Below are 20225 nucleotides of genomic sequence, written 5' to 3'. Positions count from 1 at the left end.
CACTGTTTAATATACCCTAGTGGGAATGGCTTAAAAATATTTCACTACTGACCAGCCTATTAAGCCACTCAGCAATTTAATACCTGTTTTCAGCAGATCCAAATTTCATTACTCCTCTGAAGATATAACTAGTGACCAAAACAACAGAAGCAACAGTTTTTAATTTAACTGTGCTTGAAATAAAAGCGCTATTATCTATTACAATAATTCATCTAAAACCAAATAGAGTTTCCATAATTGCAAATATAGATTGTCACTAAAGATAACTAAGATGTACATGCACAGGTTGCAAGTCCCCGTCATAAAATGAAGTTGTAACTCCCATACTGTTAAATAGCATGATTGTACATAACTTGGAGAAGGTGGCTGAATATTTGATTTAGTTTCAATTCTGCCTGTAACTACATTGATAAGTTAGTTCTAACATCCACAAGAGAATTAGCACCCGAAGCCACAAAGTCTGTGATACTAAACGATCCTGAGAAAGAACCTTTTGGCTGCAGCTTTTATTTCTTTTCATCATATCACATCTACTGTTCATGCTCACCATAAGCCATTCTTTCTCTACAATAGCTTCTTGCATTAGAAAATTAAGCTTTAGTTTCAATATCTATAAAACCTACTACCGTGTTATACTCATTAGCGAATTAGAGTAACAATTTTCTGCAAGTCATTTTTCTTCCTTTTCTAGAAACTTTCCTTATATTAACACTTAACTACGCAATCACCAGGATACTTACAATCATGGAACAACTATGCTGCAGGAGGAAAAATTTTCTAAAGGAATATTTAACAATAGACAATTTGAAAACACATATTATTATTGTAGAAGAGAAGGCAGTGCCCTGGAGAAAGAGAAGGATTTTCCTGTGGAGAAATTTAGGAACAGAAGCAAAATTACTGTGCTCAGAAGAGGATGTACTGAATGAGGGAGATTATTCTACAGACAAAGCACAACACATGTATACGGATAATTCCATTACATTTCTAAAATAATTTTAAAAGAATCACTGTCAGCTTTTAGATAATTCACTAATAAGAAATAGGATTGCTTTGACAGGTAATTAAGTATAAATGAATTACTGGGTTTACTTCTGATGAAGATCTAACAGAGACTCAATTTCACTAGTCAAAAAAAATAGAGTCAAGGTAAATAATTGACTCTTTAATCTGAAGCCTGAATAAAAAAGATTGGATCAATCAGAAATATTTTGGTAAGCCTAGAACAAACTATTACTTCAGCTCAAGAATTATTTAACACATTAACCTTATTTTTAGGTTAAAAAAAAATGCAACATCCTAGTGAAAAGTCACTCCCATTTGCAAAACTGCAATTGCAATTGCAACATCTTGGAAAAATACACAGCTGTTTTCAGTAGCCAAAAATTATTCAGTAGATTAACTGTACATGAATTTGTAAACAAAAATTAAACTCCAAAGGAAAATAGTTTCAGAGGAATGCATTTTTTGTCTTCTTTCTGTATACACCAGAGCCTCCTAGAATACAGAATAACGCCCATTTTTGTACCTGTCAAGCTGTGACTTAAAGCCCCTGTCTCTTGTCTTATTGCCTGATGTAACAAGAAGAGTAAGTCTCAAGCAAATAGTAAGCTGTCACAAAACATGATGGAACTATAGTTAAAAGCCACTTTCTATAGATATAAGTTGTAAAAGTGTCATGCACTCCCACAGAAAGTAACATAGATCAGTCTGTAAGGAAAAAGCCAATTTTATTATTTCAGTTCTGTAAATTCTGATATGTAGGAGCAAGAGCTGTTTTGCAAAAAATCGTTTTCTTAGGAATAAAAGAGAGCAAGTAACCAAAATAAATAAATAACCACAAATGACCAGTAGAGCAGTTTCACACAGAAAAACATCTTGCATAATACTAAACTATATTTTATAGGTGTTTTGCAGAAACTTGATAGAATTTCAAAAAACATATAATTACAGCTATTTGAGGTCTTTTGAATTATTTGAAGTAGTTCATGAAGCTCATAGAAGTAGGCTTTTTAAAAAATTTTGCAGTACATCAGAATTAGTTTGGAAACTGTCTACCTAATTTCTATGTATTCTCTCTAGTTTTCATTTTTTAACTTTATACAGTATAAAAAAGTGTACCATCATTTTACACACTGTAACGGCAGCAAAACCATAAACAACAAACAGAACAAGAAAATCTTCAGCTTCTGTACTCAACTTTCCCTTGATTAAGATGTAATCAAGTCCATGAATGCAAAACAAGGATAGAACAAAATGCTTATGTCTGATTTTGGTGAAGCTCAGCCCATTAAACAATGTTTCTACGATGAAAGACCACGCTTTTTGAAGGGTAATTTTATTTCAACAGGAAACAACAGCTGATTTTAAATAAAATGATGAAATTATGCCCATGATTTATTTTATTTTACTATTTTGTGTGTGTGTGATGAAGGATACGTTAGCCAACACAGGAGCAGCATATTTGCTTTCTTTTTCCACAATCAGAACTAGCATGCAAACCAAACTTCTTCAAGATTTTTAATATATATCACGGTAACAGATACTTTTTTACCCCATCAATTACACATTGAAAGTTCAGGTTGTCTAAATTCTTCAGTGCTCTTAGGTACAAAACCATATCACTTATATTCAGGAGTTCTGCACTAGCATAATCAAAATGCTATGGGAGAAATCCCACTTTTACTTTAATCATGGAATTAAGAAACAAAGACAAATAAAAACCACATGCTGAGTTATGACATTTGAACTTATAATTTCTGTTCTACATCTACACTACATGTTTTTGGGGCAGGTTCCAAATTTGCTTAAATAAAATCTCTGGTCCCCAAAGTTTTAAAATAATCACTTCTTAAAAAAACTTAAACTGTCCTAGTCTTTGTTTCCATGGAAACAGAAACAAAAGTAGAAGCTGCCATTAATAGAATTAGTATTCTCTTTCACAAATGAAAGACTTATACATAATAATATATTAATCAAACAATTGTCAGAATACGTATTTTCTCATTTTGCAAAAATGGAACATAATCTTACATCCACCAGAGTTAACAGGAATACAACTAGGAACTACAATAGAATAAGCCTAAATAAGAATATACTGCAGTGTTTAAAAATCTCATTAAAAGCCTACTCAGTCAAATGGATAATTTTCTAATTAATTTTAAAATTTAATTTACCAGGAGACTCTCAGATGAGGTCATTTTTACAAATATTTTACAAATATTACAAATTATAAGCCAAAAATGTAAAACAATAAATACTAAGAACTATTAATATTTACATGATTTATATTACACTTCCTTAATGCTTTGATAATGAGTTGAATGATTGAAAGTCTTTTCCTAGTATCTATACTCCAGACAGACAGTAACTAAATGCTGGACATCACCCTGGCATAAATCAAGGCTTCTATGAGATTAAAAATCTACATATTTTATGGCAAATAGAACCTCTAAACAGCTTTGGTTTTTCTGCTTCTGTTGCAACTTTCACAATTTGTTGCTTTCAACATATATTTTTCTAACAACTGACTACAACTGATAAAACAAAATAGTGACATCTTCAAATATTAATTCTTTACATTCTATTTACCTAATTATTTACATTACTGGCATCAAAACTTTTCATTTGCACATATGTAGTCAAATCCTTTAAGTTCTCCTGAAGTCCCTCCCCCTACGTAGTTGACTGAACTGATCCATGTTGCCTCGATAAATTTTACTATATAAATACTCGTTTTATCTGTCAGAATTAAGGCAAAAATATTAATACTACTTCAGAATGAAACTCAAGTAACTGATAACAGTCTTACTGTAGGACTTAGAGACCTACCACTCAAACTGGCAACCCCATATCACATTAAGACATTTAACATCTTCATTGTCTTAGATGTTTACACTGCAAAATTTTGTATGTGGCCTACTGAGCAGTGGGTGAGGGTTGCACCCTTCCATGGGGGTCAAAACACACCAGTTTACCAGCATCATATCTACCTTCTTCATTTTCACCACCAAGCTGACCAAAGAAGCCATCATCTGCTCTTAAATGTCTTGATAGCAGTCAATTACATTACTACACTTGTTTTGTAACTGAAATGATCTATTCTAAGAATTTAAGTGTTTTAACTTCCGTTCTTCACATTTTTTACTTAAATTCATGCTTTTTTTTAACAGAACCAATAGCAGAACAATAAAGCTGCATTTAAGCTACTCAAAAACTTGTCCCAAGTTTTGAAATTAGTACATTAAAATGTCATTTATCAAGAAACAAAAGAATTTTGCTTCCTTTAGTTTTTATTTCAGTTCTCCTTACCAGTAAATTCCGCATTGTATGAAGTATCCTGGCAACTGTTTAACTGAGTTAGATTTTGGTACTTTTTTTAATCATTAGATGGTATAAAATTCTTTAGATATAACACTGCTATTTCAAGTGTCCAATCCAATTTGTTCTGTCTGTAAAGTTGATTGTCAGGTACCACATAGCTGTATCGATTTTTCTTTTTTTTTTTTTTATTTTCTACTTTCTTTCATCAAACATCTATTACAGAAAGGCTCTCTCTCTGTCTATGTATTCCTTTTCATTTTATTCTTCTGAGTAGTGGCTAGTATTTTTAATTCCCCAAATTATATGTCTATGATAACACATTTTCTTAAAAAGTATTGCCCACTGTTGCCCTCAATTGCCAATTGCTTATACTGGATAGATATTTTAGGTGAAACAAGAAAAACATTTGAAATAAAGTTGTTTTGATACAAAGTACTATAGATATAACAAAATTAAAGCTTCATAATATGGTTCAAGATGTACTAGCTTAATCCAATGGTTTATCAGTGGATATGAAGTTAAAACTCTGACTCTAGTATGTGGCTATGCAAGAGAAAAATGCATTTAAAAAAGAGTTCAAAAGAACATATACATTTTCAGAACTGTGGTTTTCACACATCCTCATGTAATATACTGACTGCAAACCATAATCTCTTGAGCATCTGGGGGAGGAAGTAGAAGAAGTGGGTGGGGGAAGGTGTTTTTTAATTCTCACTGCTCTACTCTGTGGTGGTAACAGGCAATAAATTACATTTATCTCCTTAAACTGAGTCCATTTTGCCTGTGACAGTAACTGGTGAGTAATATATCCTTATCTCAATATTACTTTTTTGTTTCTTTTTTTTTGGTCATCATTATTTCCTCTGCCTGTAGCTTGAGGAGGGAGAGTGAAAGAGTGGTGTGGTGCAGTTTAGCTAATGAGTTTAAAACCATGATATCCACAAAGTAACAAAACTCTCCTATCTGAGGGCAATATTCATTTTGGACTCCCCATTCACTTTGTCTTCTGTCATTGCACCTTATTTTGTCGCTAATTACAGACTTCCTCAGTTAGTTTAGATTGTATGTTCTTTTAATTCCACTCTGTGTCTTCTATGTAAAACAGAAACTAATTCACAGCCCATTGCATTTCAAATGGCAAAGTTTTATCTTTTGTTAAGGAGCCTTAACTCCAATATTGGTACTTTTTAGTTACCCTTTTACTCTGTATCTGTGTTCTAGTTTCAGATAGAACAGTTTTGATTATGTATTTATTTTTTTTTTTCTATTAATTATGTCTGGTATGATGCTAAGTTCTGGCTTTGGGAGAAAAACTATGTTGATAACGCAGTGATGTTTCAGTTGTTGAGCAGTGGCTGCACTGAGCTAAGGATGTTTCAACTTCTTATATTGCCCTGCCAGAAAAGGGGGATAAATAGCAATTATCTGAGGGATCACAAGGAGCTTGGAGGGGAAAGAACAAGGACAGCTGGCCTAAAAGCAGCCAGAGGGATATTCCACATGACATCATGTGAAAAACTCATAAATCCGTGGGGATTTGGCCAAGGGGGCAGCAGCTGCTTGGAGAGTGGTGGGAGGTGAGCAATTGCTAGTGCATCACTTGTTTTGCAAATAAACATATTATTATTATTACTACTACTATTTTCCTTTTCCGTCTTAGTAAAAAGTGTTTTATCTACTAGTACTTCATCTCTTTTGTTTTTACCCTGATTCCCTCCTCCATCCCATTGGGAAGGGAAAGTGTGAGAATGACTGTGATGTTCAACACTACTGCCAGAGTATAATCCACAACAGTCTAGATGCCAGAGCGCAGAAACGTCCCCACAAAAATAGCATGTTGTTATTTGAAAATATTATCTAAACAGATTTTAGTCTCAACCACTCGTTACTTTGCCACATTTCACCGCCAACTAACTGCTGCAGACTCTGGGCTACAAGAGATGTCATAACACAGCACTACTACAGATGTTACTTGATGTCTCTGACACTTTCTGATACCCAGAAGCGCGTGACCTTTCAGTGACTCTCAATACCAACACCACATTACATCACCTACCTTTGCCTACAAGGCAATTAAAAGCTACAAGCAGTCACAAGTCTCCAGCAGGTTACACCTTTAAATTAATATTGTTTACTCTACTGCAATGGATTGAATGATCACTGACAATATCAACAACAACAACACAGCCTACTCTTAAATTTCTGCATGATAGGACACTACATTTGCTCAGTAGTATTTCTGCTCTGCATTCCCAGGCATCATCATCTCCCACTTCCGTAAGTCAACTCTAACAGTGTTCAACAAGATCACAGAAATTGCCACCAATGGCTAGAAGATGAGTTCTGATACAATATATTTATAGCTCTGTATCTTCACTGCTTTCTAGTACACAAAAAAGCAGAAAATAGCTGTCTGAAATAACTTCTTTTTCTTTCCCTAATGTTGTGGATCTCTTCACTTACATACTTCTTTTGCTTCCAGTTGCTTCCCAGTCAAGGCACTGTCACACTCTATGTATGCAGTTCTAAACCTACATCTCCCCTCTCACCATTTTAATGATGTTGATTTTACCTTTAATTCATAATCCGATCTTATTTCTTAAGACCAAATACTCTTTCCTACATATGCATCTGTGTATTTATTTAACACAATTGTTATCCGCTCTTCTTCATATACTTTACTGTTCTGCGCCTTAAATCCTGCAAACCATTACCCTGACTTTTCCAGATATTCTGTCCTTTTCACACAATCCCTTGTGTTCAGATCTCAGATACTTCACTAGGTGACATCATCACTCAAGCAAGGATACACAAAGATACTATGCCATAAAGGAAGATGGTAGCAGTAACATCAGGTATGCTTATTATTTATAACAAAGCAAGTTAAAGCATGTTACAACATAGGTGTACTTCCAAAGTCTTCAATAATTTTCTTAACTGTGTAAAAGAGCAGTGAATTTGCCTAAATGAAAGTAAACCAGACAGAAGCTCAAATTTTCAGTTTAGCAGACTACTAAATGTCATACACGTCAGATAAAAAAAATAACTTCAGCATTGCTTTTGTGAAGGATAAAATTTACATTCAGTGAGAATATTTAGTCTTTCCACCATACCTTAAATAACTATAATAGGAGCACAGTTATATTTCATGAACAGTATTTCATCTTGATATATCACTTTTTCTCCCCTTAGATGTACCCAGAAGAATAGGAACAGCTAAGATAATTGCATAAAAGAAAGGACAATGACACACAAACCATATTTTTAGTTCCTCTTGTAAGACTCACATTCATAGACAAATATTAAGTTTCCTATGAATACACCAGAGCAGCTTTGCTGAACTTATGCAAGCAACACATTTAGATTACCAACAACAAAGCACTGTTCAAGATGCACTGGATTTTATGAATAAGCCTGTAATGTTAAAATGTGATGAAACTTTTTGACATTCAGTGGTGTGATGCAGTGCATAGTAATTATAATAATGCAGTACATGGCTGTGGCTTATTATATGTATATGGAAGACACCAGTATCTCTAGAATGGACATTCAACTCAAGCTAGGAGGAGAGAGACAGAAACAGACCCAAGGAACATAAGCCCTCATCTCAAAGTCTGATGGTATTGTGAGCATCTAAGTGTTCACTGTATGTACACACACACACAGACACACACACTATTAAAGCAGCAGAAAGATCAGCTTGAGTTAGAACATAAACATTTCCTTCTCAAAAATCACATCCGTGATTTCTTGCTTATTATTATTATTATTAGAGAGTGGATGGGGGGGGAATGCGAGGATGGGGGCAATAGAGTTTCGTTTCCATTTTTCCGAAGAAAGGGTATCCATTGTCAATACTTTCAATGGATTTAAGGAAAAAATAAAGGAGATACCTCAGCAAAAGTACAGCTAGTCTTAGTAACACCTGCCTTAGATCATGTTGCTAGATTTTCCACTTTTTAGTTTTTTAAGATTCAACTGAAAGATTAATTTGAAGAATGTGAAAAAGATGTTCTTTAGTTTTAACTCTATTCACTATGAAGACATAAACTAGAATATTGTACTTATTCCCCTCCAGACTTTGAGTCATTATGGTATTTTATTCCCTTCGTGCAACTCTATAGCGCATAGCATAGCCCTAGTTTACAATGTGTTGGACAAAACACAGCAAAGAAATAAAGGAGTCAACAGAAGCTGTTAGCTACAAGCACGTTACAGGCAATATGCAACACCAGTGGTTGAATATTGACCTCAGGGCATTAACTCTATATTGGCATGCCATGCTACAGCACATCAACACATAGTCATCTTTACAACACAGAGCGGAATTCAAGAGACTCACATAATTGCCTGCGAGAAGGTACAGGAGCACTTCCAAAGGCTGTGCCCTGTAAATAAAACACATTTTTTTTTTTTTTTTGGAGCAAAAGATGTCAGATTAACAGCAGTAGCAAAGGAAAAAAATGACGAGACATGAAGAAAATGAAAGCACTGAAATGAAATAGAGACTGTTTAGATAGAAGAGCTTGTTATTACCGAAGAACTACAGTTTCTATTTTCAGATAAACAGAAATTATATTTGAAAATGTTCTATGAGTAATCCACCCATCAGTGGACGTGAGACAAAAAAAGTAGAAAAAAAGAGAAGGAAAGTAAAGATAAGGCAAAAGTATTAGGATAAGTCAGGCATGCTCACACTTGTCAGAAATGATTAAATTTAACGGAAAGGACAATAAATAGAATATACACTAGAGTGGACTCCATTACAAAAAAAAGAAAAGCTTAATTACAGCAATGTCTTAGCTGATACTGTCACTGAAGATAAAGCATATTTCAAACAGGTAGGAGAGTGAGTGCAGTGCAGTTTGGCTCCTGTCACTTCGTCCTCGTCATCTCTCCATAATTGCCTAACAGGTACTCACTGGGCACATCTGATGACAGTTGACAAGAAGCAGCTTTATTAAATCCCTGATCGATAGATGCAGTGTGCTTTTTCAGTAGAGAGATACACCTTTTGTGTATCATGGCAGTATTTGCCACATAACTCTGGAATACCGACTGTGCACATAAAGAAAATATAAACCAGATGCTAAGCAAGTCATACTGGTTTGGGTTCTGTAAAATAGCCTCTTCCCTTTGGGATCCCCTATCCACCACAACTCCACAAAACAAGCCAGGAAAAATGAACTAGAATGAGAAAGAGCTTAAGAAAAGGACAAGGTAAAGAGAAACTCTAGTGTATAATATTTGAAAAGCAGCATCAAAATAAACAATGCTGTCTTATTTCTGATCATCTTCAGAGCTTTGCTTTGAGCTTGTGTCCAATGTTATGCTTTTCTCCCAAAGTAAAGGGTGCTCTCATCATTTGGACTGGGTAATCAATGGTGACAAATTACAGTACTATTTAAGTTGTATTTATTGCCTAAAAATAAAAGTAAAAGTCAAACATGTGAAGCTTATGAAACTTGAGTGGATCTTGTCTTCCTTGAAAGTCATTTTGACTTCCACTGATCTTCTGAACTGCAGGTTGATAAGCATTTACATAGTGCCAGGCACTTTATGTTTCAGTACTTGTAAAATTCTATTTTCCTTTAAGAAGAGTTAAGCACACATACCTCTATCTAATAAGACCCACAAAAAAATCACCTATAATCTAATGTTCCACATATCACATTATTTAATAAAAATCAGAATTAGAGGGATCATTCACTACTTAAGCTGCCTTGCTGCTGAGACCACAGCTCACAACACATGGATCATATGCAAAGCTGTGTAACCCTGCAGATGCCAATTATCTCACTACACCCCAAGCTTGTCACTCAGTGACTAACTCCTTCCTGCAACTCTAGGAAGAAGTAACAGCCATCACAATGAGTAGTCAAGGTGGCAAGTGGAAGTTAATTTGTGTTGGTGCAGCAGAAGCACAATAGCTGCCTTCCTTACTTCCCAGTGTTCTTTAATCTTTTTGAAAGAAAATACAGTTATTTGAAATGTTAAGAAACTGCATATTCATCCAAGGCAAAGCCAGAAGTTTTGAAAAATAGACACTGCATGAGGATATCGTTATGTCAACTATGTTAATCTGTTTGCTTAAAGGCAGCTTTCTAGAAAAACTTAGGTATGCAGAGATAGATCACAACAAATTACTCACATAAACTGTCTGGGAAGAATGTTTTCTGATTCTAGTTACATTATGTATATTAAAGATTTAGAGTTACTCCTAGGAGCTAAAACCATCATGGCATTCACTATTGAAAAACTCCTATTATTATTATTATTATTATTTTAGCCTTTCTAAAAGTTTTCAATTCATTATTTAAAGAAATATAAAAAACAAAAAGTAGAAATTAAACCAGTCTGACAGTGGTTAACTGACTGCTTGCTCCTTAGCCAGAAGTGCTTATTTTTCTATCTGCTGAATGCATACACTGTACCGTTTATCCACAAAAAAATCTAAAATAAAACATTTTAATAATTTCATTTTATCAAGTCCACCAGGCAAAGCACTGGGAGCTTTATTATTATTCATTGTTAATTACTGTTACCATTACTGAAAATAACTAAATAACGTATTCTGAATGACATAATACTCATTTGAAAAGTAAAATGCCAATGCAATTGACTGTATTACTTTTTCATCTTTATAATTTCCAGAGTAAAAGGCTTTCCAGAGAGATAATGCTTCTATCTTTTCACCAGAGCTACTTCTCCTTTCCCCAGCTTGCTCACTCAGAAATAAGCATTATCCTTCAGTACAGTATAGCACAATGATAACGAACATTTTCAAAACCAAGGCAAGTTTGACATTCTTTGTGAAGAGTTCAAGTTCTGCTGGCACTGCTCAACAGTTTTAATCACACATGGCTTATTTTTCTGCCCTGTATATTAACTTTTCTCATCCTAAAGGTGTTTGTACTTCTATAATAACTTCAGGGGCAAATACTGTACTTACCAGTTTTCCAAGCGTCAAGTGATTCCTGGAAACGTATGGCGTTAAGCAGGGATAAGATAAGCTATTAAAAATGTGGAGGCATTGCAGATGACTGGTTACCTTGTTCCTAAATTAAAAATCTATAAAAGTTAGCACGCTCATCTGATGCTTCTAAGTAGCTAACCCCTCCCTAAAATTTTGCTGCATTATTTTAATTCAGAGGTCACTTAAAGAGCAACACACATTGTTTTTAGTTGAATTTCAATTTGGATTCTGCGTGGCATCATCTCTTGATACTGTAGCACACTTCAGATGGGACACTAATGTATGTTAAGCATTTACACATATGCTAAACATATGGACCTTGTTTACATTTAAAATACTTTGAAGTTCTTTTAGAAGGTACACAAAACATCCTAATTGCAGCATTTTCTAAACCTTAATTATGGAAACATATACAACAGAGGTGTAGATTCACTGTCTCAAGATCACTGTGCAAACATTGTGTTTTCTTTGTTTTGATTCACAACTCTTTCTGTATCATCTTGAGGTCATTAAATTTTTAAATCTTAAAATCCAAGTCAGTCTACGCTGTCATCAATGACAAGCAGCAAAACAGCTTTCACTGTATTTTTTTAATTACATTTTAATTGTATTTTTTTTACTGCTCCTAACCATTTCTATTAGTTCTGAAAACTTCTTTCACTTAATATACATAAACTAAATTGCTCTTTGCTAATTCACTCCATAAAAAAAAAAAAAAAAAAAAAAAAATCAAAGAATCAAGGAATCTCTGGGTCCATCAGGCCCATCCCCTCAAAGGTTTCAAAGGAAGAGACACATCAGCCTCTCCAAGCAACACGTGCCAATGCTCCATCACCCACAGTTAAGTGTTCCCTGCAGATCAGACAGAACTCCTTGTTCTCATTTGTGGTCATTGCTGCTCATCCTGTCATTTAACATGCATGGAATAAGTTTAAAAAATGCTATTTTCAATTTTGTTAAGTACATTATGTTTCAAAAAAAAAAAAAAAAAAATCAAAATAATTTAATGAGCACAGTAAGCTATGCTTCATCAGTGGCCCATAAAAGGGCCAGTGTAGTGAAACTGAAAATTAAGTTTGTGTTCAAAAAGTTCCTGAATGAAGGGCTTTAAAATGAATAGCACCCACATTTCATCTTTGAATATGCAGGTGAGAAAAAAAACAGTCATCAGTATCTGAAAATTTGAAACTCAGCAGAAAAGAAAGAATTAGTCAAGACCTGGAAGCCATTTTACAGCAGTGGAGTGATGAGGTAAATACAGTTTTCAGGATGGCTTTGCACACAAACACAGTATATTGAGAAAATTTACTCAGGTGACCACTTAAATCTTGTAGCAAAAAAAAAAAAAAACAAGACACCTCAAACATTTAGATTTCACCAACCTGGGAGAGCCAGAGCTTATGCTCGAGGCTTAATAGCTAACACCGTCAGCATTTTCTATACACAAATTCAAGCCAAATTCAGATGCTTTAGAATTAAAAAAGAAAAAAACAAAAAACAATCATGTTCATTGTTTTACATTTACCACAGCATTAGATTTTGAACTAATCAGCTAGCTTGCTTACTCATAACTGCTTACTTATGATTAGTATAGATTTCAAGCAGGTTCCCCAGGTGAAACCCTGCATCTGAAGGCAGGACAAAGACTATTTCACTTTTCTACATATTTCTGTGCACTATAACTCAGTTCACCAGTCTTTGTTTCTCAAGAAGGAAAAATTAGAGAGGCTTTTATTTTATCTTTTCTGCTTCTATATGAGATATTTTTAGCATTCATGCATTGTTAATGCAAGGAATGTTTGATTAACCAAGACATTCCTAACGTGAATGTGGATTTTATGCACAGGGCAAGTAGATCAACTGTTGTACTACTGAATTTCTTTCAGCTGGTCATTTGTAACTTTCTTTTCTCTAAGCATTCAGTAATGTAATCAGAACACCACCAAACTCAGTTTTTCTAGAAACTGCAATCAATTTTTAATGTTTTCAAGGTGAGAGCGTGATAAAGACTCCATCAGAAGTCATAGTTAAGGACCCAAAGAAACCTCCAGTGAATTCAGCAAGGGAATCTGACATTCAGTTCCCATCATCATTTTTACTTCTCACATTGAACAAAACAATTACTGAAAATTGTTAAAATAATCACACCAACACTATCCAGTTCGTTAGTAACTGTAGTTATTCTAGGACAATAGCAGCAAAGAAGTCCAAATGAAAAGTAGTCACAGCGTAACCTATTCAACAAAGCAAAACATCCAAGTATGCATTAGACTGTTATTTCAATGAAGCTCGAACTCTGATGTTATGAGTTCAACTGTTACTATGTCTACTCTATACAGAGATTGAAGACTTCTGAGCTCACCTTCAGCAACCTGGAAGTCTGAGTACTTCAATATAGAAATGGTCAAATTATTTCAGCAGGTCCAAATACTCCCTCTCCCTCTACCCATACATAGCTATTCTTTTTTTGTTGCTTTTTATGAGGAATCTTCACAAAAGCATGTTTTGACAAGGGACTAAACAACGCCAGAAGAAAATAAGAGATCACTCACTACCCACCAAAACAATTTGTTCTTCCCCCCAATAAATGCCTCTTCTCTTACAGCACAAAGCCACCACTACCATAGTTAACAAATACTAATAAAAATGAACAACTGACTAATTTTACAGTGGCTACTTTTGGTTGGCAAAATTTTCATTATGCAGAAATGCATAATACTTTGACTTAGAAGAAGAATATACAGATGTTTCCTTTCACAGAAAGGAAATCGATACCTCAAAATATTTCAGAGTGCTTCTGAGAATAAAAAGCACATTTTTATATGACAGGTTACACTGAAGTCCTAGTTACTCCCACATCAGAAATGCTCAACTGATCTCACGAGAGTTCTGAAAGGTAATTCCTTGTCAATGCATAATGGCATATTCACTGTTAATACATAAGATTGCCCAGAGACAGAAACACTTGCTGGATCACTATTACTGTAAGGATCGAAGTCTTGTAAGGATTGAATTTGATTTTTTCATAAGTAGAAAATACTGAAGTGGTAACCATACTCTGAAAGAACTGCTTTCACTCATGCAAAACTTCACTAGTTGAGTATATCAACACAGTACACTGTACAGCATAATGAATCCAGAAAAGGCTTAAATGCCGTTGACTGTTTTTAAGCAATTAATTTCAGTACAACGACATTAGTACATCATAGTATCATGGTGACATCAGATTTTTTTTAAAAAGCCAACAAAAAATAAGGCTATTGCTGTACTCCAGCTTTAACACCAGACATTTATTCATTAATAATTTTGTGACAACTGGATTTTGCTGTGCAGAACTAACCATTCTGACACAAACATCTCAAAAGCACTTGTACAGCAGATCTGTATTTAGCTCTCCTACATTTTCTCATTACTACAATAGCAATTGTGTCCCTCTTGATTTAAGTATTACCTCTTCCAACTGCATTTAAAAAGCAGCTTGTAATATCCATGTGGTACTCTACCCAACTCTTTATAATTTTGGTATTAATGGCCCACTTCTTATATCTTCTATATCTGAGATACCTGCTGTTGGTTCCTTCATTTTAAGCCATGAAAGTTAATTAAAATACTGTCTTTCAGAGATCCTTTCCTACTTGTAGTCAACTCTGAAATAGGTCTAGGAGAGGTGGAGCCAGGCTCCAACCCTTCCGGCAGCACAGGTTAATTGCCTTCACCTGTGCTCCTGTGGCTGACTCATTGCTTGCCTCAGGTAATCAATCAGAGGTTCAGGCCATGATTCAGCAGTTCCCATACAGACTGCATAAATGTAAACAAAAAATGGTAAATAATGCAGTAATATTGAAGAGGAAGACCAAGATGTTAGAGGAAAACAGAAAAAAAAATAAGCAGAAATCTGACTTTGATGTAGATAAAATTAGATAATCCTAAAAAAAAAAAAAAAAGTATTCCCTTTCACAAGCATTGTTCACATCTTTATCTCTTTTATATCATTATCTAACTTCAGTAACAACAAATATTCAGTCTTTACAATGAAAAGCTGCTTGGCATTTGTGTCTTTTCTATGATTAGATTTCACATTACAATGTGTTTTACCTCAAACAAAGAAATAAAAAATAATATTTTTGTCCTACAGAGAGCTGAAATAGTACATGGCATTCACACAATTCAAAAATGTTTAAAGCCATATTCAATAGAAGATGATAGCATGGAAATCTCCTTTTTTTTTCCTAGTATTCCAAATACGAACAAAATTAGAAAAAGCAATAGCCACAAGAGCAAATGCAGCTCCATAGTCTACATATATAGATAAATATGAACCTACTCCTATAAATATCTTTCAAACTGAAGTTACAGCTCAATAAGGAAGACATATTTCCATCTTAAAGTTATCAGTAAATATTTTACTAGCAGTCTGTTGGCACATTTTCAACTCTGAATCAACATTTACATGCACTTTTCAGCAATCTGCTTCCACTTATAAGTGAAAGATTCTAAAATGTATTTTCACACCAGAGTTTGGATTGCAGTCTCATAAGGCCAAACTACCCATGCTGCTATATGATTGTAGGTACAATGCTGAAGGTATGCAGTAGTAGTCTGTGTAACTGAAATGATAGCAATAGCTACCTTATGTGATAGCAATAGGATCAATAATCCAACTAACGTTGCTGTATAGTTAGCTTTAATTTCTTAATTGGATGCTTCTTTGCAACTATCTCACCAGAAACAACAACAATCTGCTCAAACTGCTTAGGTAGAATGTCATTATGGATAACTCTTGAATTTCTGCCTGCCTCAACATCTGTTGAAATACTGTTTCTCCAGTTTAAAAACAAACAAACAAACATATCTGAAAACGTAATTAAAAAAAAACCAACAACCTTGAAGCAGAAAAATAGTAACTCATCTCCAAAAATCTCATTCACACTGATGATATTATTTTACAGTAATTTTTTAATAATCTAATAATTTTTTGTCTCATTTTTTCTGCTCTCAGGGACATAAGAAAACTTGAATTTAGCTTCCACTGTGTCCATGCTTATACAAGATGTTCTAAGGCCTCCCTGCTTTGCTCATTCAAGGCTTTCACAAACTTGGTCTAAGGGACCTCTTAGGTATAATTGCCTACAACATCATTCATTTAGAGCAAATTAACTGTACTCGCTGCAATGAGAGTGCTTCTATTTTAGGGCTATGTGCTGGAAATTGAGGCTGAAACAGCTGGACAGTCTCAGTGCTTAGACAGCTTTCACCACTTGTTCTCAGCAGCCTTCTGTTCTTTCAAAAGTCGCCATTCCACTGACAGTCTCATCTGGGCTGATGACATTTATCAGTAATTTTGCTATGAACATCCACTCTTTTTCTGCTTGTACCTTTTTTACAACTGTTATCCAGTTCTGCAAAAGGATATTCTGCCACTGGTTGCATGCATGAAAGATCCCATTAAAAACAGAGATAAATTCGTTGTATTACACAGGAAGTCAGTTTAGCGTATACAAGGACAATTAGAAACCCACTATGTAGTAAACTGTCATGTACATCAGATGAATCACAGATAAAAAAAAATATCAAAGTAATTTATTTAAGGTACAAAAAATGCTTCTTGCAGATATTACATAAAGGACTGCAGGTGTCTTACATAGACATGGGTACCTCACGATCTCTCAGAGCATGCTAACATTGCAAGTGTGGTGAGTACCATTCCTGATCTGAACCATGAGCCTCAGTACAACCTCTGTGGGTGAATTTAGTAGAGTTGAGCATACACATAAGGATTCTGAGATATGGTTACAAAGGTTTTCTTGTTTTGTTTTTTTTTACAAGACTGGTCCTATTTACCCCTAAATTACACACTGTTTCAATGATAGGAAAACTTCATTTGATTCAAAGAGAGACAAAAAGCTAAATGATTCTGTTTGTGAAATTAAATCTTTTAGCTTTCCATTTTTAACTGATTTTGCTTCTGGCTACACAATTCTCTGTCATCATACAGAATATACATACAAATGTAAGCTGTTTTCAGAATGTACACTTAATAAATGAAAACATGCACATGTGCACAGCCTATCAACTGAAAAATCACACAATCAGCATCTTTCTGTTCTGAACAGACCTTCATTTGGTCAGCCAGTTCTTCCTCCTGCTTTAAGCCAGGTCAACAATAGGTTTCAATTTAATCCATCTCTAAACTAAAAACTGAATACAGGTAAGGCATGAGACCAATGGAAATCATATCTAGATCAGAGTATAATGCTCCAGTAAATGTTTGTATGAAGTTAAACTGAATCCCAGGGAAACACATTCCAATTTTAACTTACAGTCAGAACGTAAGGCCAGAGCACACATTCACCTTCTCAGCTCATGTTCCACTAGAGCTCATTTATCTCTAAAAAAAACTTTACATTCTTTCATTAAGAAAATGGTATTAATGGTGATATTTATATATATATACCAATGAACAATGGGCATGTCAAACCTCATACTTCTCTCCCTATTGCAAATTCCATCACGTGGTTTGCCATATTAAAAAAAATACTTCTACAGATCTATACAATATTTTCTGTTGCACTGTCTGTCTGAAATATTCCACTAAGACAAACTGCTTTTCTTATTTTTAAGGGATGAAGAAAAAGTTTGAATATGATATATAATTTAATGGATAGTCTATTATGGAACTGTGTTATTAGATTTTGACTTTTTTTCGTATTGCATTAATTGACCTAGGCTCGCTTGAGTGATACAGTATTTGGTCTTTTTTGGCATGTAATAAATAATCTTTTTCACATTAGATCTTTATCGTAGCATTTCAATAGCATCTTAGCTGTTGAAGGACTTAATACAACCTTAAAACAACACAACCTTATACATGGCTGCAGGGAATCACACTGTTGATGTTACTACCTTAGTATTTATATTGGTTCTTGATTTAATGTTTTCTTAAGTAGTGACAGCTGGGACATCTTCCAGAAACAGTTTCTGTTTCATTTAGTTCTGTACCTTCCTCAAAATTGTTATACAGATAATTCACTGAACACTGTTCTTCCCTACCTCTTATACTGAAATGCTTTCAAATGTCTTGTAACTGCAGTAACACACTCTGAATGCAACTCAGTCCCTCACCTTTATCAGATGCTCTGACATGCTGTTCTTGCATACTTCCCTGAGAACACAATGCCACATGCCTCACATAAAGGCATAACAAAACCTAATTTAGCTACAAGCATTTCTTCCTTCCAACTCTAAATTAATATTTTAGTTCAGATCCAATATACCAATCTTTTTACCACTTGGTGCAGTAAAAATCATTGCTATTTTTAGATTTGCCAGTAGTGCATATGCGTTAATAACTTCCAACTTTTTTACTGAAAAGATTATATTTTAGTAAGCAGCTTCATCAATGAGATATACAACAAGAAAAAAAAAGGGAACGAAAATGAAAAAACATAGCAAATGAAAGAAAAACCTTAAGTACAAACTCATAGACTAAATGTTTCTTTCTGTTAGAATCAACAATGAGGCCAAGGTGAAGCAGATCTTTGAAGCATTTCACCCTACAAAACTGGAATATTTTTTTTCCTGTATCAGAATAGATAGCATACACACACACTGCCTTCCTCAGTTACATAAGGGAAATACTCCACCATATTCAAGAAACTCTTGAGAGTTTCTCAAGAAACTTTTTCAGAAGCCCAGAAAGATGCTACTAGAGAAAAGGCAGAGATTGGATAGTAAAAATATAATATCTGTCAAGGATATCTGTCTTGAGCAATTGTTCCTTCCCCTTCACATGGTACCTTTACAACTACAAAAGAAAGGACAGATGGGAAGGCCCTGAAAGCAAACTGCATAATTCCTAAAAGTAAGGGTAGTCAGAAGCGCAGGAGGGAATAAAATAAAAAAAAAGAAAACAGGGAACGTGTCGAAATTAAAACACGTAACAAAAAACAACAAAGAGATTTTAAGCTGTTGTTTGTTTTACAAGTTTGTTAGCCTCCAGGACTTCAAAATCTTCAAGAAAATCAAGTCAGGTTAAGTACAAAAAATAAGATTACTGCATAGCAAACTCTACTATTCGAAGTCTGAGAAGTGACACAGATGCTCAAAATATGAAAATCCTTCAGTTTGCAAGATGTCAGTGGTGGGTCATCATTCTGTGGAGCAGATGCAAAGAGACACTGAAAGGAAAACCTAACCTAAATTAAATGATGAACTGTACATGGACTCTAAAATGTAGTTCACTAGTCCAAGCCTCTAGAAATTTTTTCCTATGGGCAACAAAGTGAAAAGCATAAGATATGTCAAGTAAAAAAAAGTCCAGAGGTATTGGGGATCAGAAAAGAAATACATCAACCACATCACATTTTTCTAGAAATAATGCACTCCCAATTGGAGAAGAGATGGATGAAGCTACAAAACAGTCTGCAAAGGAGAAGTACATGATTTTTTTGACCCTGTAGCAACCCAAAAAGTCAAAATAAAAATGAAGAATGAGTATTGAATGACTGTAGCTCAGAACTTCACCTGTTTTTTATTTTCTTGTGCTTTACTGACAGGTGAGGCCAACACCTAAGGTCTTGTGTGCACCCCCAGGAGAACACCTGGTTTGTGGACAAGTAGGAGGAGGAGGACTGACTCATAGCACAGGATCACTACTTCCACACAAATCTTCACCTGTTTCATTTGAATAGTTCTGTGTTTAGCTAGTTAAAATGTGCCAAAACCAATTAGTGAATAAAGATACTGCTACAGTATCAGCATCTAATTTCCCAATTACTAATAATTGCTGAAGCACCTGCCATAAAATAAATACATTTAGACTGGAGGTCACTGAAACATACTTTAAAGCAAAGTTTTAAAATTGACCTTTACTAGGATAATGAAAATGTGTCAGTTCTGCTTTTCTTTCTACTAAATGCAATACAAA

The 20225-nt window shown here is 34.5% G+C and overlaps 1 protein-coding gene across 8 annotated transcripts in view; it reads right to left on the bottom strand.

The window, feature by feature from the left end:
- The window catches only part of CCSER1 (coiled-coil serine rich protein 1), a 620464-nt gene that overhangs the window by 123284 nt on the left and 476955 nt on the right, over nucleotides 1–20225 (bottom strand). The window contains exon 10 of one of the 8 annotated variants that reach the window (XM_048941936.1): nucleotides 8666–8711. The exons of the other annotated variants lie outside the window; for them this stretch is intronic. Within the exon in view, the coding sequence (XP_048797893.1) occupies nucleotides 8666–8711 (46 nt within the window). The remainder of the gene's footprint in view (nucleotides 1–8665; nucleotides 8712–20225) is intronic. 8 annotated transcript variants of the gene reach the window in all.

The sequence above is a fragment of the Lagopus muta genome, chromosome 4, assembly GCF_023343835.1.
Source record: "Lagopus muta isolate bLagMut1 chromosome 4, bLagMut1 primary, whole genome shotgun sequence".
Taxonomy (NCBI): Eukaryota; Metazoa; Chordata; class Aves; order Galliformes; family Phasianidae; genus Lagopus; species Lagopus muta.
The sequence above is the reverse complement of the archived record's forward strand: the minus strand, read 5'-3'. Positions and strand labels throughout refer to the sequence as shown.